The sequence below is a fragment of the Chlorocebus sabaeus genome, chromosome 22 (genome assembly GCF_047675955.1).
Source record: "Chlorocebus sabaeus isolate Y175 chromosome 22, mChlSab1.0.hap1, whole genome shotgun sequence".
Taxonomy (NCBI): Eukaryota; Metazoa; Chordata; class Mammalia; order Primates; family Cercopithecidae; genus Chlorocebus; species Chlorocebus sabaeus.
The window spans coordinates 89454892-89482386 of NC_132925.1; the positions used below are offsets into that span (position 1 = coordinate 89454892).

The following is a 27495-nucleotide window of genomic DNA, read 5'->3' on the forward strand; positions in this document are numbered from 1 at the left end:
TCTCCTCAGCTCCTTCCCGCCTCCCAGCTTAGATCCTGGGGGCGGCGCTGACGTCGGGGCCCGCCCTGTGGCCCCGCCCGGCCCGCTCTTGCTAGCGCCCAAAGCCAGCGAAGCACCGGCCCGACCGGGCCATGTCGGCGGAGCCTGAGCTCATTGAGCTGCGGGAGCTGGCACCCGCTGGGCGCGCTGGGCAGGGCCGCACCCGGCTGGAGCGTGCCAACGCGCTGCGCATCGCGCGGGGCACCGCGTGCAACCCCACACGGCAGCTGGTCCCGGGCCGTGGCCACCGCTTCCAGCCTGCGGGGCCCGCCACGCACACGTGGTGCGACCTCTGTGGCGACTTCATCTGGGGCGTCGTGCGCAAGGGCCTGCAGTGCGCGCGTGAGTAGCGGGCCCCGCGCGCCTACGAGAGCGGAAGGGGCAGCCAAGGGGCAGCGCCGTCGCCGCGGGTCAAGTCGCGGCAGAGGGGGTCGATGGGGACAGCTCCCGAGGACTAGGTCCGTTACTTTCGCCCCATCGCTGAAGAGTGCGCGAAAATGGTTTATCCCTTGTCGCACTCCACTCGTATATGGGGCACAGATGAGCAGAGGTGGCAGCTTATATGTAAAAATATGCTGATTTCAAGTTTCTTATCTTTAAAATGCCTTGGCCTTTCTTGAGAAAGGGTTTGTGCCTACTGTCCTCGGAGTCCATCTTCCCAGGCTTGCCTCTTCTCAAACATTCACTCACTGTGACCCCCTCCAGAACCTTTGGGGTGAAGGGAAGTTACCCACCTATGAGAGGGAACCTGGAAAAAGTTAGAACCTTGGGTGCGCCCCCTGCAAGCAGGAGTTTTGTTGAGTATTTAGCAAACACCCTTGAATCAGAAGCTAAAATATGGAAGGCAGCCACACACCCAGCAGTCCTTCTGCACCCCTGGGAATCACCAGCAAGCAAAGGTTGCTGTCCCCTAGCTAGACACCAGCTAGAATCACCAGGGGCGCTTTTACAGCCCTCCCACCCTCTAGCCTGGATCCCACCTCAGACCCATTGAATCAGCTGCTGGGAGTGGACTCTAGGCAGCAGTAAATTTTTTTAAATCCTCAAATTATTGTAACATGGAGTCTGGGTTGAGCATCAGTGCTCTGACCCACTTAGGAACTAGTGGATGGATGGTGTCCCAGGTCTGTATGTGCATGGAGACCCTCTCATCTGGTACAAGAGGACATCACAAATTCAGCTCGGGGGAGCACAAAGTTGTGACAGAATACAAAGAATAAACAAGGGCCGAGCACGGTGGCTCAGGCCTGTAATTCCAGTACTTTGGAAGGCCGAGGCGGGTGGATCACCTGAGGTCAGGAGTTCAAGACCAGCCTGGCCAACATGGTGAAACCCCGTCTCTACTAAAAAATACAAAAAAATTAGCCAGGCGTGGTGGCAGGTGCCTGTAATCCCGGCTACTCAGGAGGTTGAGGTGGGAGAATTGCTTGAACCCAGGAGGCGGAGGTTGCAGTGAGCTGAAATCATGCCACTGCTCTCCAGCCTTGGGGACAGATTGAGACTCTGTCTCAAAAAAAAAAAAAAAAAAAAAAAAGAAAGAAAGAAAGAAGGAAGGAAGGAAAGGAAGAAAAAGGCTGGGACAGCCGGGCGCGGTGGCTCAAGCCTGTAATCCCAGCACTTTGGGAGGCCGAGACGGGCAGATCACGAGGTCAGGAGATCGAGACCATCCTGGCTAACACAGTGAAACCCCGTCTCTACTAAAAAAAAAAATACAAAAAAAATAGCCGGGCAAGGTGGCGGGCGCCTGTAGTCCCAGCTACTTGGGAGGCTGAGGCAGGAGAATGGCGAAAACCTGGGAGGCGGAGCTTGCAGTGAGCTGAGATCCGGCCACTGCACTCCAGCCTGGGCGACAGAGCGAGACTCCATCTCAAAAAAAAAAAAAAAAAGAAAAGAAAAAGGCTGGGACACTGCAGCATTCTCAAAGAGAAATAAAGTGGCCATAGAGATAAGAAGCAGGATGATTTGGGCATGTTTATCAGAGGTAGAGACAAGGGAGGAATCAACGATAAGTTTGGGTTTTTGTTTCCAGTAACCGGGAGCATAGTGGCCATTTTTGCTGCAAAGAGGAAGCTGGGCAAGGGTAGCAGTGAGGTGGAAGAAAAGGGAATTAAATTTTGGCCATGTTCACTTGAAACGTCTTTTAGACATCCTAGTGAAGGTACTGGCATGGAGGATCTAATCTGAGGGTTTAGGTCAGTGTTTCAGCTGTGGATCTGGGGCAGAAGACTGTGTAGACAGACCAGGCCAGCGATCAGGACTGAGCCCAGACTTCATCATGAGATACGGAAGTTGAGTCAGAATCTGCAAAGGAGCTGAGCAGGAGCTGCAGGGGGGTAGGAGGAAAACTGGCAGTGTAGCCCCTGGGAGTCAAAGGGAGCAAGCTTCAAATGATGCTGAGTGGGTGAGAATGGAGAATGGAACACTGCATTCCATTTGGCAGCACATAGATCGCTGAGGACCCTGTCCTGGGCAGTTTCCTGGAGGGAGAGGCAAGCCTGGCTGAAGTGGGTAGACGGGAGAGTGAAGGCGAAGGATTAGAGTGTATAGAGACCAATGTTTTGGTCTGAGGGGAGTACAGACAGATGACAACCAGAGGGCGGATGTAGGTTAAAGGTGTTTAGTTTTTCCTTCAAGTAAATGGGCAGATGTATTCCATAGAAGTTCCCAATGAAGCCGCCGCGCAGTGGCTCACGCCTGTAGTCCCAGCACTTTGGGAGGCCGAGGCGGGTGGATCACCTGAGGTCACGAGTTTGAGACCAGCCTGGCTAACATGGTGAAACCCTGTCTCTGCTAAAAATACAAAAATTAGCGGGGCGTGGTGGCGGGCGCCTGTAATCCCAGGTACTCGAGAGGCTGAGGCAGAAGAATCGCTTGAACCCAGGAGGCGGAGGTTGCAGCGAGCCGAAATCGCGCCATTGCACTCCAGCCTGGGTGACAAAAGCAAGACTCCGGTTTTTGGTTTTTTTTTTTTTTAATTGCCAATGAGGAAAGGGGAAGCTCTGTGCTAGGCGACAGAGATCCCAACTGTTGAGCAGGCCTCTGCTGTGGCCTTCCGGCCGGTTTCCAGACACCCAGGGTGGCCAACATTAAAGTCCGCATAGCAGTGTGAGGTAAAACACTGAGGTCGGGCCTGCGGAGCCTGGCGGGCAACGGCCCTCTTCCTGGGGCTTCCCTTCAATCTCCGGGACATTTCCCCGACCTGGGGCTCCTCCGCCTCACGGCCAGGCCTCTCTGCAGATTGCAAGTTCACCTGCCACTACCGCTGCCGCGCGCTCGTCTGCCTGGACTGCTGCGGGCCCCGGGACCTGGGCTGGGAACCCGCGGTGGAGCGGGACACGAACGTGGTGAGCGCGGGGCCGAGGGCGTATGGGAAGGGCGAGGACGGGCAGGCCACAGCGCAGGCATTCTCGAGGACTGCCTGGGTGCTGCGCGCAAGGAGCGTTCTAAGTGCCGATTTCCCGGCGGCAGAGAGAGGCTAATTCTGAGCGAGGGCTGGGAGGGGTTCCTGGATTGCCGGCTCCGCAAGGCCTCCACCCACTGCTAGCAGACCCCGGCCAAGGCGGACGCAGGCTCCGCGCACGCGCACTTCCCGCACCTTCCCGCTCTCGCCTCCGGCCGGAGGCCACCCTTGTGCGCTTGCGCGGACGCTGGCACCCGCCCCGTTCCCTGTGGTAGGTGGGGTCTCTGAGTGGAGCTGCCGGAGCGATGAGGTCATTCCTCGGCGCTAAGTGTGCGTGTCCCCGCCCCGGCGTTCCTCCCCCAATGACACAAGAGCTAGATCCCGGCGATCTACGTTTCAGTCTTAACGGTTGCGGCGCGGCGCTGGCCCGGGCGCACGCGCACACTGACACGCGTACACGCACGCACGCGACCGGGGCGGTGGTTGGCGGCTACGGACGCGCGGGACCAGGGGGACGGGCGGGTGCGGCGATGGGCGAGGCGGAAACGCCTTCTTTCGAGATGACCTGGAGCAGCACGACGAGCAGTGGCTACTGCAGCCAAGAGGACTCGGACTCGGAGCTCGAGCAGTACTTCACCGCGCGAACCTCGCTAGCGCGCAGGCCGCGCCGGGACCAGGTGGGAGCCCAGGGGTGCCGGCGGGGGGCGGGAGGCGATTGCTGGCGCTCCGCCCTCCCCGGTCCGTTGCCGCGTCCTGGGTCGGTGGGCAGCCCCACCCTCCCGGCTACGTGGCTCCCCGCGTGTCCTGGCCGGTGGCCTGCCCGCAGAACCGTGTGTAAGACCCCGATTCCACCGCCTCGATACTGGTTGCCTGGGCCCCCATAGTTTCTGTCACAGACAGGTTGAACAGGGAAAGCAGCTGTGTGGCTTGTGGTAGACCTGAGCCGGGCATTATCAAGCTATGACTAAAGCCGACCGAGCAGTCTGGACTAGCACCTCGATTTCCACGTTCAGATGCTCCTGCTCCCTCCTTGGGGAGACTAGGGGAGGAAATGGAGAGGGAGGAGTCCTCGCCAGGAATTGAGAAGTATGTTTAGGAAAACTGAGAGGCAGAGAGAGATCCTGCTCCTCCATTTGCACTCCTTTATGGAGCCAGCTGAGCCCTCACCTCTTCCCTGTTCTGGCCTGTCACCAGCTGCTGGAATGTGAAAGATTCTGATCCCTTCCTCTAGGGTGGATCTGGAGAAAGATTTGGAAATGGATAGGAAAGAAGTCTTATTTTGGACCATAAGCATTCAGGAGCACTTTACCCACAAGAAGGGGGAAGGGTAGATTATAAAATGCCTAAAGAGGTGGAAAGAGATCCAGGTTACTAACCTAGGACTGTAAGGTGTCTCGGAACCTCCTAGGTATTCCCATTATTAGAGAACTCTGTGCCAGATGCCATGGGTGTGACCACCAGGCTCAGAGAACCAGACCCAGGCACCAGGAAAAAGAAATAGGGACTGTGAAGCTCAGTATGCCTGGCAGCAATGGGGCGGAAATCCTTATTTAAGTGAAGAAAGTGGAGTTGTGAGTGATGCTTTGGATAAAATTTTACAAAATTCCTTACAAAAGGGGTGGTGCTCAGCACCCCAAAATCTTAGCCCAGAGCTTGGGTGCAAGGGTTGAGTGTAAACCCCTGGGCTTGTCTTCATGTCACTCAATCCTGAGCCATTTTCCACTGTGGGAAGGTGGGAAAACCACAAGACACTAACCAATTGAAAAGGAGGGCTAGCCACAGAGGCACACACCTGTAATCCCAGCTACTTGGGAGGGTAAGGCAGGAGGATCACTTGAACCTGGGAGGCAGAGATTGCAGTGAGCCAAGATCATGCCAATGCACTCCAGCCTGAGTGACAGAGCGAGACTGTCTCAAAACTAGAAAAGGAAGCCAAGTGCGGTGGCTCACACCTCTAATGCCAATGCTTTGGGAGGCCGAGGCAGGCGGATCATTTGTGATCAGGAATTCGAGGCCGGCCTGGCCAACATGGTGAAACCCTGTCTCTACTAAACATACAAAAATTAGCCGGACATGGTGGTGTGTGCCTGTAGTCCCAGCTACTTGGGAGACTGTGAATCACTTGAACCAGGAGGCAAAGGTTGCAGTCAGCCAAGATCGCGCCACTGCACTCCTGCCTGGGTGACAGGGTAAGACTCTGTCTCAAAAAAAAAGAAAGAAGGCTGGGCTTGGTGGCTCATGCCTGTAATCTCAGCACTTTGGGAGGCCAAGGCAGGCGTATCACTTGACGCCGAGAGTTCAAGACCAGCCAGGCCAACATAGCAAAACCCTGTCTTTACTGAAAATACAAAAAATTTAGCTGACCATGGTGTTGTATACCTGTAATCCCAGCTACTGGGGAAGCTGAGGCAGGAGAATCACTTGAACCCAGAAGATGGACGTTGCAGTGAGTCGAGATCAGGCCACTGCACTCCAGCCTAGATGAGAGAGCAAGACTCTGTCAAAAAAAAAAAAAGAAAGAAAGAAAAGGAGGCTGAGAAGTCCCAAGTCGTATGTAAAATAAAACCATCAGTTTTAGGCTGGGTGCAGTGGCTCACACCTTTAATCCCAGCACTTTGGGAAGCTGAGGTGGGTGGATCACGAGGTCAGGAGTTCAAGACCAGCCTGGCCAAAATGATGAAACCCCATCTCGACTAAAAATACAAAAAATTAGCCAGGTGTGGTGGCAGGCACCTGTAATCCCAGCTACTTGGGAGGCTGAGGCAGAGAACTGCCTGAACCCAGGAGGCAGAGATTGCAGTGAGCCGAGATCACACCACTGCACTCCAGCCTGGACAACAGAGCAAGACTCCGTCTCAGAAAACAAAACAAAACAAAAACAGTTTTCATGGACAGTGGTAGAGTGGAAGGTGGGTCCCTGTGGTGCAGAAGGGAAATTCCATGGTCCTGCTATGCGTCCAACTGGGATGGCTGTTGAAGTCCTCTTCTAGCAGGCAGCTTTGGAAACAGAAAGAGAAACTCTTCCTCCTTTAGAATCCTGGAAGGGCTATGTAGTGCCTCTAGTCCAAGTCCCTTGTTTTCTGAGTGAAGATAGGGAGGTTCATTTCCAGAAGGGAAGGGGCTGGAAATGAGGTCACTGCATCCCAACCCAGGGCTCCTGGGTCATCCAGGAAGGGAAGAAGGAGCAAGCTTTGTCATTCTTAGGTAGGAGCTCAGAGCCATCCCTGTGCCCTCCCTGTTCTGCAAACAAAGTGATCTTCCTTCTTGCCCTGGCACTAGAATCTGCCTGGCATTTCTCCTACCCCTAGTACTCCTCCCATCTGGGTGCTGCTTCCCATTGGTGTACTGAATAAACACATCCACTGCTTTATTCATAGCCTCTGGCCCTCGTTTTTTCCAGGGCCACACCATTTGTTTTTACTAACCCGACAAGGTTGCCCACTGTCCCCAGTAAGGTTTGTGCTGGGGTTTTCACTCCAATGCTGTTCTCCATCCAGGAGACCTTTGGATACTTGGGGAAGCAAATGAGCTTCAGTTCCCACCCCTCCCCCTTTACCTTTTTCCTGTGAGGCCCTGGCCTCAGTTCTCAGCCCCACATCCTTGCTGGCTGCAGAATAGCAGCGGGTTCTGGGTGAGGAGCATTCTGCTAAAAGGCTCCACCCTGCTCCCTCATCTGTCCTCTCCATTTGTCCCCAACAGATGGTTTAAGCGCTTAAGGGGACTCCAGGGCGGAGTCAGGGAGAACCCTGGCTCTCCTGGGCTGGGCACAAGATCATTCTACAGGAAACCTTGTGGGAATTCTTCTGGGACAAAATATTGGTCAGTGCTGAACTTAGCTGTGTCTGTGACACTCCCATTCTAACTAGGGCCTGTCTGACATCAACAGGAAGTTAGGCTGATGCAATGGGGCCAACCAAGGGAGTCTGGGAGAAGAAAGTCAGTTCAGAGGCCTGGCTGCCCTGTCTCACACTCCACCCTTCCGGCAAGGATCTAGTCCCTAGATGAGGTAGGGAGTGAGTGGTGGAGTTAAAAATCTTTGGGCCAGGTTCAGTGGTTCACGCCTGTAATCCCAGCACTTTGGGAGGCCAAGGCAGGTGGAACACTTGAGGTCTCTAGAGTTCAAGACCATCCTGGCCAACGTGGTGAAACCCCATCTCTACTAAAAATACAAAAATTAGCTGGGTGGTGTTGTGGCGTGCGCCTGTAGTCCCAGCTACTCGGGAGGCTGAGGCAGGAGAATCGCTTGAACCCAAGAGGCAGAGCTTGCAGTGAGCCAAGATCCAGCCACTGTACTCCAGGTTGGGCAACAGAGTGAGGCCTCGTCTCAAAAAAAAAAAAAATCTTTCGGCCAAATCCCATTCTTAGGTAGGAGCAGAAACCCACCAGGAAGCTGCCTGTGTACCTCTAGCAGATTGGAGCCTGGCCTAAAGCTGCCTTTATGTGCAGCTTGGGTCAAGGTTAAACATCATGTCACAGTGATTTTTCTCACTATGTATGAGACGTGGAGAGCTGGCTCCAAGTACTACTCTGTCCACTGGTGGCTGGACTACTGATGTGCACCACTCTCCACTCTTCTCACCTGCAGTGGGTCATAGCCCTGTGCCGGGGCAGAGGAGAAAAATGGGCTGCTTTCTCCAGGACAAACTCTCACTCCAACTCAACTAGGGTGCTGTGCTGTGATCAGAATGTGCAATTGAGGTGTGATTTTACTGTTTTTTTTTTTTTTTTTTCGAGACCGAGTTTCGCTCTTGTTGCCCAGGCTGGAGTGCAATGGCGCGATCTCAGTTCACTGCCACCTCCGCCTCCCGGGTTCAAGCAATTCTCGTGTCCCAGCCTCCTAAGTAGCTGGGATTACAGGCATGTGCCACCACACCTGGCTAATTTTGTATTTTTAGTAGAGACGGGGTTTCTCCATGTTCAGGCTGGTCTCGAACTCCCAACCTCAGGTGATCCACCCGCCTTGGCCTCCCAAAGTGCTGGAATTACAGGCATGAGCCAGCATGCCCAGCCTGTTTTAGTTTTTTGTTTTTTGAAGCAGGGTCTCACTCAGTTCCCCAGGCTGGGGTGCAATGACACAATAATAGTTCACTGTAGCTGCAATCTCCAGGGCTCAAACGATCCTCCCACCTCAGCCTCCTGAACAGTTGGGACTACAGGCACACACCACCACACCCAGCTAATTGTTTTTTTCTTTTTTTAGTAGAGATGAGGTCTTGCTATGTTGCCCAAGCTGGTCTCAAACTCCTGAGGATCAAGTGATCCTCCTACCTTGGCCTCCCAAAATGCTGGGATTGCAGATGTGAGCCACCACACCCAGCCAGATTTTACTTTAAATGAGAGTCCCGGGCCGGGCGCAGTGGCTCAAGCCTGTAATCCCAGCACTTTGGGAGGCCAAGACAGGCGGATCACGAGGTCAGAAGATTGAGACCATCCTGGCTAACACGGTGAAACCCCGTCTCTCCTAAAAAAAAAAATACAAAAAACTAGCCGGGCGAGGTGGCAGGCGCCTGTAGTCCCAGCTACTCTGGAGGCTGAGGCAGGAGAATGGCGTAAACCCGGGAGGCGGAGCTTGCAGTGAGCTGAGATCCGGCCACTGCACTCCAGCCCGGGCTACAGAGCAAGACTCTGTCTCAAAAAAAAAAAAAAAAAAAAAAAATGAGAGTCCCTCTTCAGAGTCCCTCAGCTGTTCCTGTCCCCTGGCCATGCTCCTTCAGTTGCCCCTGCTTCTGTGGTATCCTTAGGGCTACATTCAGTGCAGAGGCCCTAGGCAGGCAGCAGAGAGAAGCCAAATGATTCTGCCTTTCCCTTATCTACCCATAGCATGCAGAACCAGGAGCAGTAGTGGGTTCAGGGTGGGCACCAGCTGGCAGCTATGTTATAGATACATCAGAGACAGGGGGGCCAAAAGCAGTCAGTTTCTAAGGACTGCCCCAGAGGCCATTTTTCAGAGAAGCTCTGGGTTCCTCAAGGGCCCTGTGTCCATGCTGGCCCATCTTGCAGGACGAGCCCGTGGAGTGGGAGACACCTGACCTTTCTCAAGCTGAGATTGAGCAGAAGATCAAGGAGTACAATGCCCAGATCAATAGCAACCTCTTCATGAGCTTGGTGAGTTGACTGTGCAGGAAAGGAGTGTGGGGAGGAACAGGTACCCAGCTGTGTGCCTGATACCCAGAGGGTGACAACTGAGGTTATCTTGGGTGGGCCCAAGCAGTAATTTGTGCATACCCAGCCTAGCCCCAAGTAGACTGACATCTCACCTGGAACCTACTATCGTTTGATTTCTCTATTTCTTTAGAACAAGGACGGTTCTTACACAGGCTTCATCAAGGTTCAGCTGAAGCTGGTGCGCCCTGTCTCTGTGCCCTCCAGCAAGAAGCCACCCTCCTTGCAGGATGCCCGGCGGGGCCCAGGACGGGGCACAAGTGTCAGGCGCCGCACTTCCTTTTACCTGCCCAAGGATGCTGTCAAGCACCTGCATGTGCTGTCACGCACAAGGGCACGTGAAGTCATTGAGGCCCTGCTGCGAAAGTTCTTGGTGGTGGATGACCCCCGCAAGTTTGCACTCTTTGAGCGGGCTGAGCGTCATGGCCAAGGTGGGATTCCCACCCCACCCTGCTCTATGTGAGGGTATATACACATGCACCTGTGCATGCAAGGGCTGAGCAGCTGGCCCTGTCTCTGATCATTACTTCCCCTTCACAGTGTACTTGCGGAAGCTGTTGGATGATGAGCAGCCCCTGCGGCTGCGGCTCCTGGCAGGGCCCAGTGACAAGGCCCTGAGCTTCGTCCTGAAGGAAAATGACTCTGGGGAGGTGAACGTGAGTACATAGTTCTCCTTAGTTTCTTGGTTGTCACTAGATGGGACTGATGGGCTATAGCTACAGTAAGGCTTGAAGGAGGAATTGTGCTGGAGGATAAGCCCTGCAAAACAGTTCCAGGAGTGTATAGGCATTGTAACTAAAGCAAAGGCTTCCAGACCACTCATGCCAAAGCCTAGGGTTGTCCCAAGAAGCCAGGAAGAATTGTCTTGGTGCTTTGGTCTTTCCTGGTGTGGAAAATCTGGAGATGCAGGAGTCCATCTAATGACATGAGGAGGCCCCCTTCAGACTTTTTACCTGGAAGCTTTCTGGCTCCAAGGTATTAGGCCTGTGGAGTGAAATTAGAATATGCCTGACCTGTCCACAGGTAATTGGGGAACATCTGATTTGGTTGCCTCAGTAAGGTGACCATTTTGTAGGGCCCATCTTCCATACAAACTGCTGTCAGGGATCCTAGCAGAGATCATTCAGCCAAAAGCCTGACATCAGAAAGCCTAGTCCTAGCTTGTGTGAACATGAGGTGCTAGTCTTCTCTGGGGAGGGTCTGCTGACTTGGCCATCCCTTCTGCAGCCTGTACACTCCCCTTTCGCCCCTTGCAGTGGGACGCCTTCAGCATGCCTGAACTACATAACTTCCTGCGTATCCTGCAGCGGGAGGAGGAGGAGCACCTCCGCCAGATCCTGCAGAAGTACTCCTATTGCCGCCAGAAGATCCAAGAGGCCCTGCACGCCTGCCCCCTCGGGTGACCTCTTGTACCCCCAGGTGGAAGGCGGAGAGCAGGCAGCACCAAGTGCATGCCGTGTGAGTGTGACAGGGCCAGTGGGGCCTGTGGAATGAGTGTGCGTGGAGGCTCTCCTCTGCTGGGGGAATGAGCCCAGAGAACAGCAAAGGAGCTTGCCCCCTGTGTCCACCTGTGGGTATAGCTGGGTATGGCTCTGCACCCCTTGCACCCCTCTGCCCCTCATTACTGGGCCTTGGTGGGCCAGGGCTGCCCTGAGAAGCTGCTCCAGGCCTGCAGCAGGAGTGGAGCAGACAGAAGTCTCCTCAATTTGTGTCTCAGAAGTGAGAATCTTGGAGATGCTACAAACAGAACAGGGTCGTGTTTGCAGGGGTGAGGGCCCTCATCTATGGGGAAAGGTTTTGGATTTTGAATGTGGTCTCAGGATATCCTTATCAGAGCTAAGGGTAGGTGCTCAGAATAAGACAGGCATTGAGGAAGAGTCTTGGTTTCTCTCTACAGTGCCAACTCCTCACACACCCTGAGGTCAGGGAGTGCTGGCTCACAGTGCATCAAGTGCCTTAATGCCTCATATGAGGAGGATGTCCCTGGGCCAGGGTCTGTGTAAATGTGGGCACTGGCCCAGGTTCATACCTTATTTGCTAATCAAAGCCAGGGTCTCTCCCTCAGGTATTTTTCATGAAGTGTATGAATGTATGTAATGTGTGGTGGCCTCAGCTGAATGCCTCCTGTGGGGAAAGGGGTAGGGGTGACAGTCATCATCAGGGCCTGGGGCCTAAGAGAATTGGCTGAATAAAGATTTAAAGATCCTCCTGCTGTTGGAATCTTATATACATACAAAGTTTTTATGAGTCTCCCTGTGTTGCCCAGGATCCTCCCAACTTGGCCTCCCAAAGTGTTGGGATTACAGGTGTGAGCCACCCTTCCCAGCCTGGACTCTTTATTATAGGTGGAGAGCTGCAGTTGCCCCTCATGGTGCCGGAAGTTGCCAAGGGTGATGGATAGGCTCACAGGTGTCTTGCAAAGTCACCATGGACCAGTCTGTGAAGCAGATGAAGTATGCATATATACTCAGTCATCACTCAGCTCCCTGGGGCTCAGGTTGTGGTGGAGACAAGAATGGACTGCAGTTAGAACTCAGGGAAACTGGCCAGGCATGGTGGCTCACGCCTGTAATCCCAACACTTTGGGTGGGCTAGGCGGGTGGATCACTTGAGGCCAGCAGTTCAAGGCAAGCCTGGCCAACATGGCGAAACCCCATCTCTACCAAAAATACAAAAGAAGATTTAGCTGGGCGTGGTGGTGGGCACCTCCAGTCCCAGCTACTCAGGAAGCTGAGGCAGGAGAATCACTTGAACCCGGCAGGCAGAGGTTGCAGTGCGTGGAGATGACACCACTGCACTCAGATAGAGCAAGACTCCGTCTCAAAAAAAAAAAAAAAGCCGGGCGCAGTGGCTCACGCCTGTAATCCCAGCACTTTGGGAGGCCAAGGCGGGTGGATCACCTGAGGTTGGGGGTTCAAGACGGCCTGACCAGCATGGTGAAACCTGTCTCTACTAAAAATTTTTTTAAAAATTATCCAGGCGGCCGGGTGCAGTGCCTCAAGCCTGTAATCCCAGCACTTTGGGAGGCCGAGACGGGCGGATCACGAGGTCAGGAGATCGAGATCATCCTGGCTAACACGGTGAAACCCCGTCTCTACTAAAAAAAAATACAAAAAACTAGCCGGGCGAGGTGGCGGGCGCCTGTAGTCCCAGCTACTCTGGAGGCTGAGGCGGGAGAATGGCGTAAACCCGGGAGGCGGAGCTTGCAGTGAGCTGAGATCCGGTCACTGCACTCCAGCCCGGGCGACAGAGCGAGACTCCGTCAAAAAAAAAAAAAAAAAAAAAGCCAGGCATGGTGGTGAATGCCTGTAATCCCAGCTATTCGGGAGGCTGAGGCAGGAGAATCGCTTGAACCCTGGAGGCGGAAGCTGCAGCGAGCCGAGATCGTGCCACTGCACATTATCCTGGGCAACAAGAGTGAAACTCCATCTCAAAAAAACAAAACAAACAAAAAAACAACCGAGAAACCATCCCTTCAACACACACACACACCACGCTCTGGGAGAAGGTGTGACATAACCCCTTCACCAAATACTGAGCTGCCACCGTGGACCAGACACTGCTCATGGCACTGAGGGTATAGCTGTTAACAATTCTTGCTTTCATTAAAGCATGGACTCTGCTGGGTTTGAAAACTCTGAATTCGAAGTTCTTCACACTTGAATATAACTATGTGAATCTGGCCAGTTCCTTAATTTTCCTTCAACTTTATTGGTTCACATAAGCGTGGCAATCGCAAAAATACAGCTGTGAAAATAGAAGCCAGATGGGCACCCAGCGGTCTGGCCTTAGGCCCTGAAGTGCTGGTTGAGGATTGGTGGTTGAGAAGGCCTGCTAGGCCTGAACTCAGGTGTTGGGGGACGTCGGAGCCTCCAAATACACCCAAGAGAGCGGGAGGACTCACGGCCACCACTTTCCTCCGTGGGAACTGTCACAGCTGGTCAGATCACGGCTTGCTGGGACCCGAGATCTCGTAACGCATGCTGGGATGCCCAGCATCTAAGGGCGCCCATTGGTCCCGTCCCCACGCCTTGAGCAACAGCCAATCAGAGGGGGCAGCGTGCGGAAGCGGAAGTGAGGTTTCCGTGGAGACAGCAGAGCCTGCGGAAGGCGGCGGCGGCGGCGGCACCTGCGAGCAGCGACTAGGGCAGGTTATGGTGGAGTGGATTGCGCTGTGAGCAGAGCGGCCGCGGGGCCCGCCATGCGCCGGCGGCCCTGACATGGGCGCCAGCGGGTCCAAAGCTCGGGGCCTGTGGCCCTTCGCCTCGGCGGCCGGAGGCGGCGGCTCAGAGGCAGCAGGAGCTGAGCAAGCTTTGGTGCGGCCTCGGGGCCGAGCTGTGCCCCCCTTCGTATTCACGCGCCGCGGGTAAGGGCATGGGTTCCACCCTGGCGGGGGGAACAGGCAGGCGGCCAGGCGTCCCGCGCCACGGGGGAACTTCCACCGCCGTACCCCACTACAGCCAAGCCAGGACGACCCCCATATTTTGAGCCCCATTGGAGCTAGGGGTGGAGAAAGCCGGGTAGTGGTCTCCTGGCGGCCTGGCCACTCTGGAAGTCTCCCTAGGGAAGAGTGGGCCTGAGGCTTGTCACTGGGCAGACCTTCCGCACGGTAAAGCTAAGCTAGGGCCTCCATAAGACCTCAGGATCTCTTCCTTTCATCCCTTCCGTCTCAGCCTGCATACTGAAGGCTCCTAGCCTCCCTTTCCCCCCAATTATTCCAAGGGGATAATGACCCTCTGTTTAGGCTGTTTTTCCTGACAGTAGTGGGACTGAACCTCTCAGAGTAGTGGCTGGGAAAGCAGGGATAGGCCCCAGTACTGGGGGTGAGGCTGAGGAAAAAAGATCCTCACCCAGTTATGTTCTCCAGATCCAGAGCGCTGACCTACCCACCCAATCCCCACCCCAGTCTCCCAGAGGCCCGGACAAGAGTACCAGATTGGCTTGGCTGTAGTGGGCTCCTGGACGTGGGCGCTCCCCGTGCTGGAGATTTGGCTGTAGACACTAGGAAGACCCAACAGTGGCAATTCACCAGCTACCTGGGGTGTGGGGTCAGGGGAGACACAGCCTTCATTCTTTTGGGCTCCTTCCTAGCTTAGGCATTTGCTATTTCAGTCTTTGACACTGGGCCAGCAGCATCTTCTGCAGTGAGACCAGCATGCCCAGGCCACCACCCTGCCCACTCTAGAAGTCCTGGGTGAGGGCAAAGGTCTGATATTAGAATGGATGCCCTTGCTGAACAAATCAATGATGAGAACTGGCCTTAGTGGCTGCCTGGATGGTGTGCTCTGGTGTGGCCTCTCTTCTTGGGGGTCTGACATAGTAGCACTGCCCACCCATCACCTCTCTTTCCAGTTTCTTCTAGTAGACCCCAAACCTCAGGCAAAGGATTCTCCAGGCATGCCAGGCATGGTGGCTCACGCTTGTAATCCTAGCACTTTGGGAGGTCAATGCGGGTGGATTGCCTGAGTTCTTGAGTTCGACACCAGCCAGAGCAACATGGTAAAACCCTGTCTCTACTAAAATACAAAAAATTAGCAGGGTGGTGGTGCGTGCCTGTAGTCCCAGCTACTTGGGAGGCTGAGGCATGAGTGTTGCTTGGACCCGGGAGGCAGAGGTTGCAGCGAGCTGAGATCGCGCCACGGCACTCCAGCCTGGGCGACAGAGTGAGACTGTCTCCAGAAAAAATTTTTTTTTTTTTTTTTTTGAGACGGAGTCTCACTCTGTCGCCCAGGCTGGAGTGCCGTGACGCGATCTCAGCTCGCTGCAAGCTCCGCCTCCCGGGTTCACGCCATTCTCCTGCCTCAGCTTCCCAAGTAGCTGAGACTACAGGCGCCCACCATCACGACCTGCTAATTTTTGTTATTTTTAGTAGAGACGGGGTTTCACTGTGTTAGCCAGGATGGTCTCGATCTGCTGACCTCGTGATCCACCTGCTTCAGCCTCCCAAAGTGCTGGGATTACAGGAGTGAGCCACCGCACCCGGCAAAAATTTTTTTAAAAAAGGATTCTCCAGGCATATTATCCTCTTTTCTTCCCACTTGGGTTAGGAAGACCACAGACTTCCCTGTGGCCTGCGACATTTGCCATGCCTAGGTGTGGGGCTCCAACCCAGCCTGTTCCCCTCTCCCTCTGCGCAGCTCTATGTTCTATGATGAGGATGGGGATCTCGCTCACGAGTTCTATGAGGAGACAATCGTCACCAAGAACGGGCAAAAGCGGGCCAAGCTGAGGCGAGTGCATAAGAATCTGATTCCTCAGGTGAGGGGCTGGGCAGTGGTCACAGAGCCTACAGTAAGCGTATGGAGGTAGACCCAGATGGGATCTGTTGTCATGGTGGGGGGGGATCTGGGAGGAACAAGGAAGCTTCCTGAAGTAGAGGCCCTGCGCTGACCCTCACTAGCCTCTGTTTCCACGGCAGGGCATCGTGAAGCTGGATCCCCCCCGCATCCACGTGGATTTCCCTGTGATCCTCTATGAGGTGTGACCCTGGGAGGTGGCAGACGGAAGCACCCCCTGCCCCAGCAAGAAACTCCCAGGCTCAATCAAGGTGTGACTTCCATTGAGGAGCCCAGGCTGGGGCCACAACCCTGAATAAACTCCATTGGCCCATAACCTTCAGCTGTGAGCGGGTCAGTCCCGCAATATTAGTTGGGTGTTGGTTTTTGTATGGACAAGAGGTGGTTGGTGGGTGGTGAAGGCTAATGGCAGAGTTAGCACCCCACTCTCCCCAGCCACCCCTGCAAGAAGCACGGCAGGGCATATAACAGTCAGGAATGCCCGTTACCTGGTTCCTTGCCTGGTCTGCCTTCTTCCAAGTTTGCCTGGGGCCTAGCCCTGCTAGAGGCTACAGCACTTTACAAGCAAGGTATGCCTTCTTCCAGCCCCTAGGCTGTGGGCACTGTATACAAGTAGGAACTTCCTTTCCTTCACTTCTCTTTTAACCCCTAGTCAGAGCATTTCAGCCGTTTGCTACCTCGATTCCTCCTGTGTTGGACAGAGGCTGGGGGCAGTGCCAGCCTGATTCTTCCAACCTACCTGCCATTTGTTCCCGCCTTCAGATGGATGGACAGTTTGCTGGCTATTGATAGGAGTAGGGACTGGGTGGGGGCTTCTCCCTCTACCCAGGGCTGGGCTGATCCCCCTACTGCAACTAACTGTTCCCCCGCCACCCCAAACACCCAGTTGAGGAATTGAGAGGGGTCAGGACATGCTGCGGATGCTTGTGCCTATGGGGAGTTATTCCAACCCACCTATTCTGTCTAATCCCCATGGCTTTGCACCAAATCCTCCACACCTCCAATTGGGAGGGGACTGTTCACCACCTTGTGGTAAGGGACAACACCCTAAGGCTGGTGCCAGTAGTTATGAGTAGCCTACCACCCCCTCCCTTACAGTAACCGCCACCCCTTCAGGATCAGTCAAGGGAAAGTACTAGAGCCCCTGGGTAGGGAAAGAAAGGAGAGAAAAACCATAAAAGGAATACTTATAATGTGAAGGTTTGTAAATAGTCCATGATGATGTCGTGGCAGAGTCTGATTTCTATATAGAGGTGACTTTTTTTTTTAAGTACTGTGCAAGCTCTGTGCTTCTAGAATGTGGGAAGTGGCTTGGGGAAGATGGCCCCCAGCCTAGGAAGACTGTTGTGTTATTTGTTCAATTTCAATAAAATGATTTGTAGATCCTGCACATGAGAGTGGCATCCTGTGGGGCTGTGACACCCAGTGTCTAGACTACCACCTGGGCTCAATAGGTAGGCCTGGCACAGGACTCTGGCAGGCCCCCTATGACCAGCAAAGCCCAAGGGTAAGTCTGAGCTCAGCCTTTGGCCATCCCAGCTGTGGCCAGCAGGTGGCTGTGTGTTCACACAGACCTCACTGCAGGCCTCCTGCAGGGTGGGAGGGCACTCACTCACTGTTGTGATCCATGTGGTGGTGACCCTTGGAATCAGAAGGCCCTGGGATACTTCACTGAGGATTGGCCCTACCTGCCTGACCTAAGGTGAGAGAGTGTGACCCCAGATAGTTCTGGAATATCTGTGTTAGCTGCAGAATTGCCAGCTGACCCTAAGTGGGGTCATGGCCTGACCCCCATGGACCTCAAAAGCCCAACTTTAATGGACAGCAGCCAGATAGGTGTCCCTACACCCTTGGCCTACTGCCAGGCTCAGCAACCCAAATTCATGTGCCTTCTCTGAGGCCTGCCTGTGGACACCATGGGAGAATGAGCTCAGTCTTATGTTTCAGCAAGCAAGGCTCAGCCCACCAGTATTGCCCCTGCTCTCTGTTGCCCCCATCTTGTCACCACCTGCAGCCTGCCCACTGTGGTCATTCTGCCTGCACTTCTCAGGGGCTTCTATGACGCAGATTCTCTGCTAGGCTTAGCCTTTGACTATCAGTCCAATTCCCAGTTAGAGAGGAGAGAGTTCAGGGACAGGCTTCTGACTATAGGGAGTTGGTCTGCCAGTCTTTTGGAGGTTTGAATTTGTCAAGCCTAGAGCAGGATCCCCATATCCAGCCTGGACTTGCAGTTCTGTGGGGTGCCTCCCCATACCCCCCATAGGATGCCAAACATGAGGCCCTGTCATCCTCCATGGTCCCCCTCTACTGGCTGTTCAAGGCCCAGGGCTCTCCCATGCCAGATAGCATCCTATCTCCTACCACCACTGTCCCAGCCTGGGGGAACTCCCTGTGCTGGGCCTGCCCAGCTGACCCCAACACTGGAAACAATGGAGGTCAGGCAGCACTTCCCCACTCTCTCCCACTGGGCTGTGCTCACTTCCTTCCTGCTGACTGCCTAAGGAAGTGTCCCTGCCCTGGGACAGTCTGGCCTAGCCTTTGTTTCCCCAGGGGTCCCCACCCATGGAGCTTCCAAGGCCTCTGACCCCTGTGAAGCCAGCACAGTAGTACAGGGACACTGCACCTTCCCCTACCATGTCATGGACTCCTTGGTCCTCAGGGCCAGACTCCAGGGCATTCACCTAACCCTCACACAGCCTTCTGTTGCGGGAGAGGCTCCTGGGCATTGGGCCATTGGGTTGCTGAGGGGTTGGCTCTGGGTGATTTGAGGGTAGGTAGATTTGTCTGCACCCCTGGAGAGGTCTGCTGGAACCTCGCTGCAGTCCTCCCTAGGGCCAGCCACACCAATACCCCTCCCAGAGGAATATACCCCTTTCCTCATCCATGTTGTAAGGAGTCCCCTACTCTGTGTAGTGAACTCTGAAATACACCCAGGGATGAACTCCAGCAGGAAAGCACTCGGCAGAACCCTCCCAGCTGGTCCCCTCCTTCCCAACCCACACAGTCACACCAACACATTGTCCTGTCACACAGGATGCGGAAGCTCTCAGTGGAAAAAAATGGACTCAGCTACTGGAAGTCCCCCCGACCCTCCTCCCAAGGCTAGTTCCCTTCTTTGGCACCTGCTCTGGGGGACCCTCAGCTGAACAACCCCAAGTATTTTGACTCTCAAAAGCACCACCACCTGACCCCATCCTCTCACACCCTACTGGATTTGAGGATGGGCCCCAACCCTAGGGAAGGAGTGAAGAGGTTCCCTAGTGTTGGAAGCTGTGGGTGTGGGGGAGATTGGCACCTGATCCTGAGCCCATAGCCTTCCTGTCACCTGGCGCAGCTAGTGGGACCAGATCCTACTGGGGAAGGGTGGGGATGGCAGCCAGCCAGCAGGGCATTCTGGAGGGAAACAGGGTCAAGGCGATCTCCTCCCCCGCGCCTGTTCCTGGCCCTTTCCTCTCAGGGGGCAGCAGGAAGTGAGGAGAAAGGGCTGGGATGGGAGGCGGGAGCGGATGGGAGGGAATGGGGTTTATCAAGTCCTCGACGGGCTGCCCAACGGGCAGCAACTAGCGCAAGTAGCCTAGCTGGAGAGGCTCACCCCAGGAAGGAGGGAGGCCGCCGACCGACTGGGCCGACGGACTCCCACACAGGTGAGCCCAGCGCAGACGGCTGGTCTGCACCCCCACAGCACTCCCTCCCTCTCCTGGCGCCTGGGAGGGTTAGGGGCTGGTGGCGCAGACGTGGGCCCTTTGGGGAGCTGAGTCTCGCACTGGGGAGCGGACGTAGGAAGAGCCGATGTGGTTTCGCACGGGGCTCGCCAGGGTCCAGCTCTAAGCCTGCCCCCCACCGGGAGGGGCCGGTGGAGCGTAGGGGTCGCTGGATACGGGATGGAGGCCCTGGGAGACCCCTCTTGCTGGCTTTCTTGGAGGTACAACCAGAAACTGCTGCAGGGGATGGGGACCTCCTCGGGGTTGAGAGGGAGCCGGGCTCCCAAAGGACCTGGGCAGAAAAGGACGGGATCCCAGGGATGACTGGCCCTCCCTGATGCGAGTCAGGGAGAGGGGGCGGCCAACTTCCTAGACCCCTCTGAGCTTCCCTGCCCCAACCCCTACTAGCCACGCCGCGACCTAGAGCCGGGTTGCCAGGATAACGACTGCCTCGGCCCTTCCCCGGCGTGCTAAGAAGCGGTGCTTGGCCCCCTCCTTCAGTCTTGCAGGGGGCGGGGCCTCCCTTTACACCGCGGACCTGACAAGGGGGCCCCTGATTCGTGGGAGGCGGGGCATTACTGTCCAGGAGACCAGAGGTCGCCTCAGGTCAAGTCCCTTTTTCCACACAAAGGGGCCCCATGGCTGGCGTCTACGTTCGGGGGTGCAGAGCCAGATCTGCTGCTGCCCCCCCGCCAACCTCGGAGTACAGCAGCACCTCCTGATGGTCGAGCGGGACAACGCCTCCTCCCATTTCCCCCACCTTTCTCCCCGTCCCCCTGCCCCGTCCCTCACACTGTCTCTTTAAGGGGCTGGCGGCGCCGCGGAGTGGGTAGGACTGAACCACCAGCCTTGGGCTGCAGGGGGAACATTTCAGGCTGACTTACGCTCGTGGCTGAGACCCCCAGAGAAAACCCTGCTCAGAGGGGCATTAGGGTCCCAGATGGGTGGCTACGTTCCTCTGCAGAGGACCTGGGGATCTTCGAGCCCGAAACGCGGCACCGGCACCGAGAAAGGTGAAACACACCTTCCCGCCTCGGCCGCAAGTCCAGTCCCCGGCCCACCTCCGCACTGGAGTCTTAAAGGGCCAGCGGGCCTAGGGGCGGAGCCAGCAGAGGCGCTGAGCCGGGGCCGCGCCTGGGCGAACGGCCGGAGAGGGCTGGGCTGGGCCCGGGATGGCGGTGTCCCTGGCGCGGGTCCCGGTGGCGCCCCGCGCGAGGTGAGGGCGGGCGGTGCAAACCTGGCGGCTCTCTCCCCTTGGGCTGGGGTCTGAATCCCCGGGGGCGCTCGCGGAGAGGCGTCCCACAAACCCCACCCCCACCCGACCCGGCGCTGGCCCCACGTGCGGGGCGGGGGCGGGGTCCCGCACAAAGACCCGGCGGAGCGCGCTCTAGCCCTGAGCGGCCGGGCGGGGGAGGCGGGCGCGCGCATTCCCGGTGGCGGTGGAGGGACGGGCCGGTCGGCCGGCGCCGCCGTGGGAGGTCCGCTGCCCCTTTGTCCCCGCGGGGCCTCCTCCAAGCCGGGAGAGTGTCAGCGCTCGAAAGTCCGGACAGCCTCACTCTTCTGCCGGGCGGGTGTTACACGGATAGAAGCCTCGCAGCTGCGTTCCTTCCAGCTTCCTATCCTCTGAATGAGCTGTTCGCTGCTTTACCCAAATGCTATAGTTTCTCTGGATCAAGGGTTCTTCACAGTGTACAGGGTGGGCATCAGGGGTTCAGGGTTCTCTGAAACCATATACTGGATGGTATGCAGTACATGCTCACTCTGGTGAGCCTAGATTATCTAGTTCTGAGAAGGGTCACAGACCTAATAGAGATTTCTCCCGAGTCATAGGCTACCTGCTCCAGGAAGGAACCCTGTGTTTCTGGCAGTGAGTTCCCAGGGTGCCTTGCCTGCCCTGCAGTGGCCTGTGGTCTCTCAAACCTATTACAGCCATGAGCACAGTGCCCCCACACAGCATGGGCTTTGGGAGCATAGATGGGCTTGAGGGGGGCACTTAGAGGATTCCCTAGACTGACTTGTTTTCCCCCACCCTTCTTCCAGTTCCTGAGCTGGTGCCAGGCAGGTGACACCTCCTGCAGCCCCCAGCATGCGGGCAGGCCCAGGCCCTGCCGTTACACTGGCCCTGGTGCTGGCGGTGGCATGGGCCATGGAGCTCAAGCCCACAGCACCACCCATCTTCACAGGCCGGCCCTTTGTGGTAGCGTGGGATGTGCCCACACAGGACTGTGGCCCACGCCTCAAGGTGCCACTGGACCTGAATGCCTTTGATGTGCAGGCCTCACCTAATGAGGGTTTTGTGAACCAGAATATCACCATCTTCTACCGCGACCGTCTAGGCCTGTATCCACGCTTCGATTCCGCGGGAAGGTCTGTGCATGGTGGTGTGCCACAGAATGTCAGCCTCTGGGCACACCGGAAGATGCTGCAGAAACGTGTGGAGCACTACATTCGGACACAGGAGTCTGAGGGGCTGGCAGTCATCGACTGGGAGGACTGGCGACCTGTGTGGGTACGCAACTGGCAGGACAAAGATGTGTACCGCCGGTCATCACGCCAGCTGGTGGCCAGTCGTCACCCTGACTGGCCTCCAGACCGCATAGTCAAACAGGCACAATATGAGTTTGAGTTCGCAGCACAGCAGTTCATGCTGGAGACACTGCGTTATGTCAAGGCAGTGCGGCCCCGGCACCTCTGGGGCTTCTACCTCTTTCCTGACTGCTACAATCATGATTATGTGCAGAACTGGGAGAGCTACACAGGCCGCTGTCCTGATGTTGAGGTGGCTCGCAATGACCAGCTGGCCTGGCTGTGGGCTGAGAGCACGGCCCTCTTCCCGTCTGTCTACCTGGACGAGACACTTGCTTCCTCCCGCCATGGCCGCAACTTTGTGAGCTTCCGTGTTCAGGAGGCCCTTCGTGTGGCTCGAACCCACCATGCCAACCATGCACTCCCAGTCTACGTCTTCACACGGCCCACCTATAGCCGCAGGCTCACGGGGCTTAGTGAGGTATGTGTCTCCAGGGCCCTGCCTTTTTTCTCCTTGAGGATCCACTGCACATTTGGGTTATCAGGGGCCACGATAGGACTATGTCTGTAGTTTATTGGCTGCTCCACATTCCATCAAATCATTCTCTCTGTAACCTGAAAGGGCGACATCATTATCCCCATTTTTCAAATGAGAACAATTGAGGCACAGAGATGCTGAGAAGTTTGCCCAAAGCTTCCCAGCAAATCCAGAGCAGAGCTGGGACTGGGGCCCAGGCCTTCTAACTTTGGAATCCATCTTGATAGCTGCACCTAGGCTCAAGTGTGCCTTGGCTTGGGAAACTGAGGCCCAAAAGTGGGGTGGAAATGGACTTAAACATTTAAAAAGGAAACAGATGAGCCTCTGCCTGGAGGTGAAAGGGGGGTAGAGCTGTGAGTTCAGTAGGTTGAAACAGGCTGGGGCCTGCCCTCCCCATCTGTTCCTCTCATCCTGTGGTCTCAGTCTTCCCCAGTGACCATCCCTTTTCCTGCATAGATGGACCTCATCTCTACCATTGGCGAGAGTGCAGCCCTGGGCGCGGCTGGTGTCATCCTCTGGGGCGACGCAGGGTACACCACAAGCACGGTAAGCGAGACCCAGCCTGCTAGAGCTCAGTCTACAGGACAGGCAGAGAGCGCCTTTGGCCACCAATCTCAGGTGGGCAATCCTAGTCTAGTCCCCTTGTCTGTCTCCCACCCAAGGCATCCCTGGTCACGACAGAGAAGGAGGTCACCCCCACCCTGCTCTCAGGAAAGAGGAAATGCTTTCCTGAACAGCTGTTGAGTTCCGCCCTTCCCCATCTGCCCAACAGGGTTCCGGTCTCTGCCCCCACCCACTTCTCGGCAGGAGCAGGGACTGTGTGGCTCAGGTGCAGATTGAATGTATAAATGTGTGCAGTTAAAATAAGGCATAGTCATCACAGTGTGGACACAGTTTCCATCTGGGCCTGTGGGCTGAGGTCACTGACCCTGACCTGTGGTCCTTGGCTTCTGCCTCCAGGAGACCTGCCAGTATCTTAAGGATTACCTGACACGGCTGCTGGTCCCCTACGTGGTCAATGTGTCCTGGGCCACCCAATATTGCAGCCGGGCCCAGTGCCATGGCCACGGACGCTGTGTGCGCCGCAACCCCAGTGCCAGTACCTTCCTGCATCTCAGCACCAACAGCTTCCGCCTAGTGCCTAGCCACGCACCCGGTGAACCCCAGCTGCGACCTGTCGGGGAGCTCAGCTGGGCCGACCTTGACCACCTGCAGACACACTTCCGCTGCCAGTGCTACTTGGGCTGGAGTGGTGAGCAATGCCAGTGGGACCATAGGCAGGCAGCTGGGGGTGCCAGTGAGGCCTGGGCTGGGTTCCACCTCACCAGTCTGCTGGCTCTGGCAGCCCTGGCCTTTACCTGGACCTTGTAGGGGTCTCCTGCCTAGCTGCCCAGCAAGCTGGCCTCTACCACAAGGGCTCTCTTAGGCATGTAGGATCCTGCAGGGGGTGGACAAACTGGAGTCTGGAGTGGGCAGAGCCCCCACGAAGCCCAGGAGGACATCCATACCAGCTCGCAGCCCCCTGTTCTAAGGGGGAGGGGAAGTCCCCTGGGAGGCCCCTTCTCTCCCTGCCAGAGGGGAAGGAGGGTACAGCTGGGCTAGGGAGGACCTGACCCTACTCTCTTGCCCTGGATAGTTTATTATTATTATTTTGGGGTCTCTTTTGTAAATTAAACATAAAACAGTTGCTTCTCTGCTTGGATTTTGTATGTGGGCTAGAGTGTGTGAGAGATTCCAGAATCTCTCATGGGGTTTGAGCTCAGCTCTGTCTCTATGAAACCCTCTGCTGGGGACTTCTCGTGTAAGATGTATTCACCAAGACTGGGGGCCCAGAGGTGCCCACTCTGGAGCTGTTCTGCTGGAGCATGAGTCACTGGGAGTGGGGGGACCCACATTCCATCCCAACACCAGTGATCTTGCTTTCTCCGTATTGGTTGCAAGGGAGTCAGGCCCAGCCTTGTGTGAGGGACGGGGCTCATTGTGTTTCTGCCACTTGCCCCTGTCTTAGCTGGACCAGTGCCAGCCTCCTTGCCAACCCAGGGAGAAACGTTTGATCTTCCCTGCTGTTCCCACAGGCAAGGGTGTCTCCTCCAGTCCCTGCTCCCAAGGGCAGCAGACACCAGCCACATACACCTCTCATCAGGGTCACAGCCCTCCCTCGGATCTGGTGGGAGGTGGGCAGGGGATTGGGATCTGAATCCTGAGGTTCAGTCCCTGTCCCATTCTGGAGATGCCTGATGGGGCTGGGAGGTGGCATCTTGGGCCTGGGAGCAGGAACATCTTCTAAGGTCTGCTCCGTCCTGGCTGTGAGAGAATATGGCTAGTCTCTGATTGTCCCTGAGGAAAGAAGGAGCAGCTGGAGTTGCCAGACCAGCTCTGAGCTGCTTCACTAGCCCTGCCTCTGACAGGAGTGCATTCTGCCCCTCCCCTCAGCCAGCAACCCCCAACCTGGGGTCCCGCCCATGTCCGTGATGACTCACCATGCAGCCCTGCTTCAGGAGGCTCTGGCTCTAGGGAGACAGACTCAAGAAGCCATTGAGTGGCCAGGGCAGCCAGCAGCAGGGGAGCAGGGGTGGTGCCCTTAGAGATGCTTCCCACATTGGGTTCTGAAAGGTGAGGGCAGCAGCTCGATGCTCGGGAACAAATCCTGGGCAGAGGCTAAAGGAAGCTGGAGAGGGTGAAGGTGAACAGTTCACAGCTGGGGTGTGGCCTAGGGGCTGCTGTGGACAGAGGCAGGAGGGACAGCCCTAGAACAGCACCAGGCCTGACTTCGCCTAATGGTGGAGACTGCCTCACTCATTCAGTAAATGCTGAGCACGCAGTGTGCCTGTGCTGGGCTAGGTGCTGGGGATGCATCTGTGATGCATCTGTGAACCACACCAACACAGACCCCTGTCCTTGTGGGAGTGACAAAATAGAGGTAGATGTACACTAGATGCAAAGACCAAGATGCCAGATGGGAAAAACAAGCCTGGCCAAGTCAGTGCCAACCCAGGCTGTAAAGACATCCTTCCCTCACCTCTAATGGGTAGAGAATGGAGAGGAGAGAGTGAGGTGGTAGCACTGGAAAGGTGATGTGGTAAATTCACGCAGTGAAGAATGAGGTGGACACAGAAGTAGAGGAGTCCCAGGTGCTCATGGCCATGGTGGGGGAGGCCAGGCTGGAGAGAAGATTCAGGTGTTGGTCAATAAAATGATGGGCCGGGCACGGTGGCTCACTCCTGTAATTCCAGCACTTTGGGAGGCTGAGGCAGGTGGATCACTTGAGGGCAAGAGTTTGAGACCAACCTGGCCAACGTGCTGAAACCCTGCCTCTACTAAAAATACAAAAATTAGCTGGACAGCCGGGCGCAGTGGCTCAGCCTCTAATCCCAGCACTTTGGGAGGCCGAGGCAGGCGGATCACAAGGTCAGGGAATTAGAGACCGGCCTGACCAATGTGGTGAACCCCATCTCTACTGAAAATACAAAAATTGGCCGGGTATGGTGGTGCCTGCTTGTAATCCCAGCTACTCAGGAGGCTGAGGCAGGAGAATCACTTGAACCCGGGAGATGGAGGTTGCAGTGAGCCGAAATCACGCCACTGCACTCCAGCCTAGGCGACAGAGTGAGACTCCATCTCAAAAAAAAAAATTAGCGGGGTTTGGTGGTGCACATCTGTAGTCCCAGCTGCTTGGGCAGCTGAAACACAAGAATCACTTGACCCCAGGAGGTTGCAGTGAGCGGAGATTGCGCCACTGAACTCCAGCGTGGGTGACAGAGCAAGACTCTTGACTCAAAAAAAAAAGTTGCCACAATAAGATAATGGTGCTCAGCAAAGGGAGAGCAGGAAAGGAGAAAGGAGCTGTGGCCTGTCCCCCATACCTGTGACTTCCTGCACCTGTGACCTCCCCCACACACGTGACCCATGCATACCTCTGAGCTACCCCACCCACACCCAACACACACAGGTGATCCAGACCACACCACTGTGACCTTTCCCACTTAGCTATGACCCCTGAATACCTGTAACCCCTCCCATGTGTGACCCCACACCACTGTTACCTTCTCCAAATAGCTGTGACTCCTCCACAACTGCGACCTTTCCTGCACAGCTGTGACCAGTACCCATCGAGCTGTGACCCCCTCCATATAAACCTTTATGAACCTCCATTTCTTCCCCCAGAGGACCTAAAAGACAGTCCTAGGGAAAGTGCAACTCAGGGAGAGCCAGCACTGTCCTGTGGGGAAGACAGGGAGTGGGTAGGAGTAAAGTAATGGGGAGTGATGCGGCTCAGAGGTCTGAAGTGTTGCACAGCCAGAGACAGCAGGCAGGACTGGACCATCAAGCTGATGGGCCCCAGACACATGCACGCACACACACCACTTGAACCAATCCTACTGGACCAGCCCAGTAGGAGCAGGCCTGTGGGCAGGGCCCTGGGGTGGAAGAGGGTTTCAGGCATCCTCGGCTTCTTCCTGTGGTTCCACCATTAGAGCTTCTCCCTTGGACTGAGGCCAGCTGGAGAATGCTGGCCTGGTGGTTGCCTGGATCGTGCCAACTGCAGCACTAGGTTTCTGGGGGCACCAGGAGGTGGCATGAATCCTCGAGGAGAGGGGCCGGGGGCTGCCTTGATGTTCTGCTCCCTCAGCCCTCAAGAGTTGTGCCAGGCTCTCTGGTCCTACATGGTCATCACTCTGGGACCCTGCTTCCTGAACAGGATCAGCAGCCACCACTTCTGGGGCTTGATCCTGTGTACAAGTCTCATGCTGTCCCCAGCACCCTGGGCCCTTCTTTCCCTCAGCCCTGCCAGCTTTTCTATCCCAGGCAGCCTGGAGGACCAAGCCCAGATGG

The 27495-nt window shown here is 56.0% G+C and overlaps 3 protein-coding genes across 7 annotated transcripts; all 3 read left to right on the forward strand.

The window, feature by feature from the left end:
- Position 1: 1 nt before the first annotated feature.
- Positions 2 to 11806, forward strand: RASSF1 (Ras association domain family member 1). Of its 3 annotated transcripts, XM_007984345.3 has the most exons (6): positions 2 to 381; positions 3277 to 3383; positions 9440 to 9544; positions 9735 to 10032; positions 10142 to 10257; positions 10858 to 11806. In XM_007984345.3, exons 1-6 carry the CDS (start codon positions 132 to 134, stop codon positions 11002 to 11004), a joined length of 1023 nt encoding a protein of 340 aa, XP_007982536.1. In that variant the 5' UTR covers positions 2 to 131; the 3' UTR covers positions 11005 to 11806. The 3 variants fall into 3 exon arrangements, with proteins under 3 accessions (XP_007982536.1, XP_007982537.1, XP_007982535.3); XM_007984346.3 differs by lacking the exon at positions 3277 to 3383 and having other exon boundaries at positions 91 to 381; XM_007984344.3 differs by lacking the exons at positions 2 to 381; positions 3277 to 3383 and adding an exon at positions 3479 to 4116.
- Positions 11807 to 13681: 1875 nt separating this feature from the next.
- Positions 13682 to 17287, forward strand: TUSC2 (tumor suppressor 2, mitochondrial calcium regulator). The gene is made up of 3 exons (XM_007984339.3): positions 13682 to 13967; positions 15739 to 15859; positions 16020 to 17287. Exons 1-3 carry the CDS (start codon positions 13822 to 13824, stop codon positions 16083 to 16085), a joined length of 333 nt encoding a protein of 110 aa, XP_007982530.1. The 5' UTR covers positions 13682 to 13821; the 3' UTR covers positions 16086 to 17287.
- Positions 17288 to 19413: 2126 nt separating this feature from the next.
- On the forward strand, positions 19414 to 24349 carry HYAL2 (hyaluronidase 2). Of its 3 annotated transcripts, none has more exons than XM_007984336.3 (4): positions 19414 to 19541; positions 21639 to 22605; positions 23119 to 23208; positions 23623 to 24349. In XM_007984336.3, exons 2-4 carry the CDS (start codon positions 21685 to 21687, stop codon positions 24031 to 24033), a joined length of 1422 nt encoding a protein of 473 aa, XP_007982527.1. In that variant the 5' UTR covers positions 19414 to 19541; positions 21639 to 21684; the 3' UTR covers positions 24034 to 24349. The 3 variants fall into 3 exon arrangements, with proteins under 3 accessions (XP_007982527.1, XP_007982528.1, XP_007982529.1); XM_007984337.3 differs by lacking the exon at positions 19414 to 19541 and adding an exon at positions 20218 to 20814; XM_007984338.3 differs by lacking the exon at positions 19414 to 19541 and adding an exon at positions 21003 to 21294.
- The last annotated feature ends 3146 nt before the right edge of the window (positions 24350 to 27495 follow it).

Excerpts from the sequence above, each read along its gene's own strand:
- RASSF1 (XM_007984344.3), top strand. The coding sequence starts at position 3,745 with ATGAGGTCATTCCTCGGCGCTAAGTGTGCGTGTCCCCGCCCCGGCGTT. Across the intron at positions 4,117-9,439 it reads GCAGGCCGCGCCGGGACCAG|GACGAGCCCGTGGAGTGGGA; the intron begins GTGGGAGCCCAG and ends CCCATCTTGCAG. Across the intron at positions 10,258-10,857 it reads ATGACTCTGGGGAGGTGAAC|TGGGACGCCTTCAGCATGCC; the intron begins GTGAGTACATAG and ends CGCCCCTTGCAG.
- TUSC2 (XM_007984339.3), top strand. The coding sequence starts at position 13,822 with ATGGGCGCCAGCGGGTCCAAAGCTCGGGGCCTGTGGCCCTTCGCCTCG. Across the intron at positions 13,968-15,738 it reads TTCGTATTCACGCGCCGCGG|CTCTATGTTCTATGATGAGG; the intron begins GTAAGGGCATGG and ends CCCTCTGCGCAG. Across the intron at positions 15,860-16,019 it reads ATAAGAATCTGATTCCTCAG|GGCATCGTGAAGCTGGATCC; the intron begins GTGAGGGGCTGG and ends TTTCCACGGCAG.
- HYAL2 (XM_007984336.3), top strand. The coding sequence starts at position 21,685 with ATGCGGGCAGGCCCAGGCCCTGCCGTTACACTGGCCCTGGTGCTGGCG. Across the intron at positions 22,606-23,118 it reads GGCTCACGGGGCTTAGTGAG|ATGGACCTCATCTCTACCAT; the intron begins GTATGTGTCTCC and ends TTTCCTGCATAG. Across the intron at positions 23,209-23,622 it reads CAGGGTACACCACAAGCACG|GAGACCTGCCAGTATCTTAA; the intron begins GTAAGCGAGACC and ends TTCTGCCTCCAG.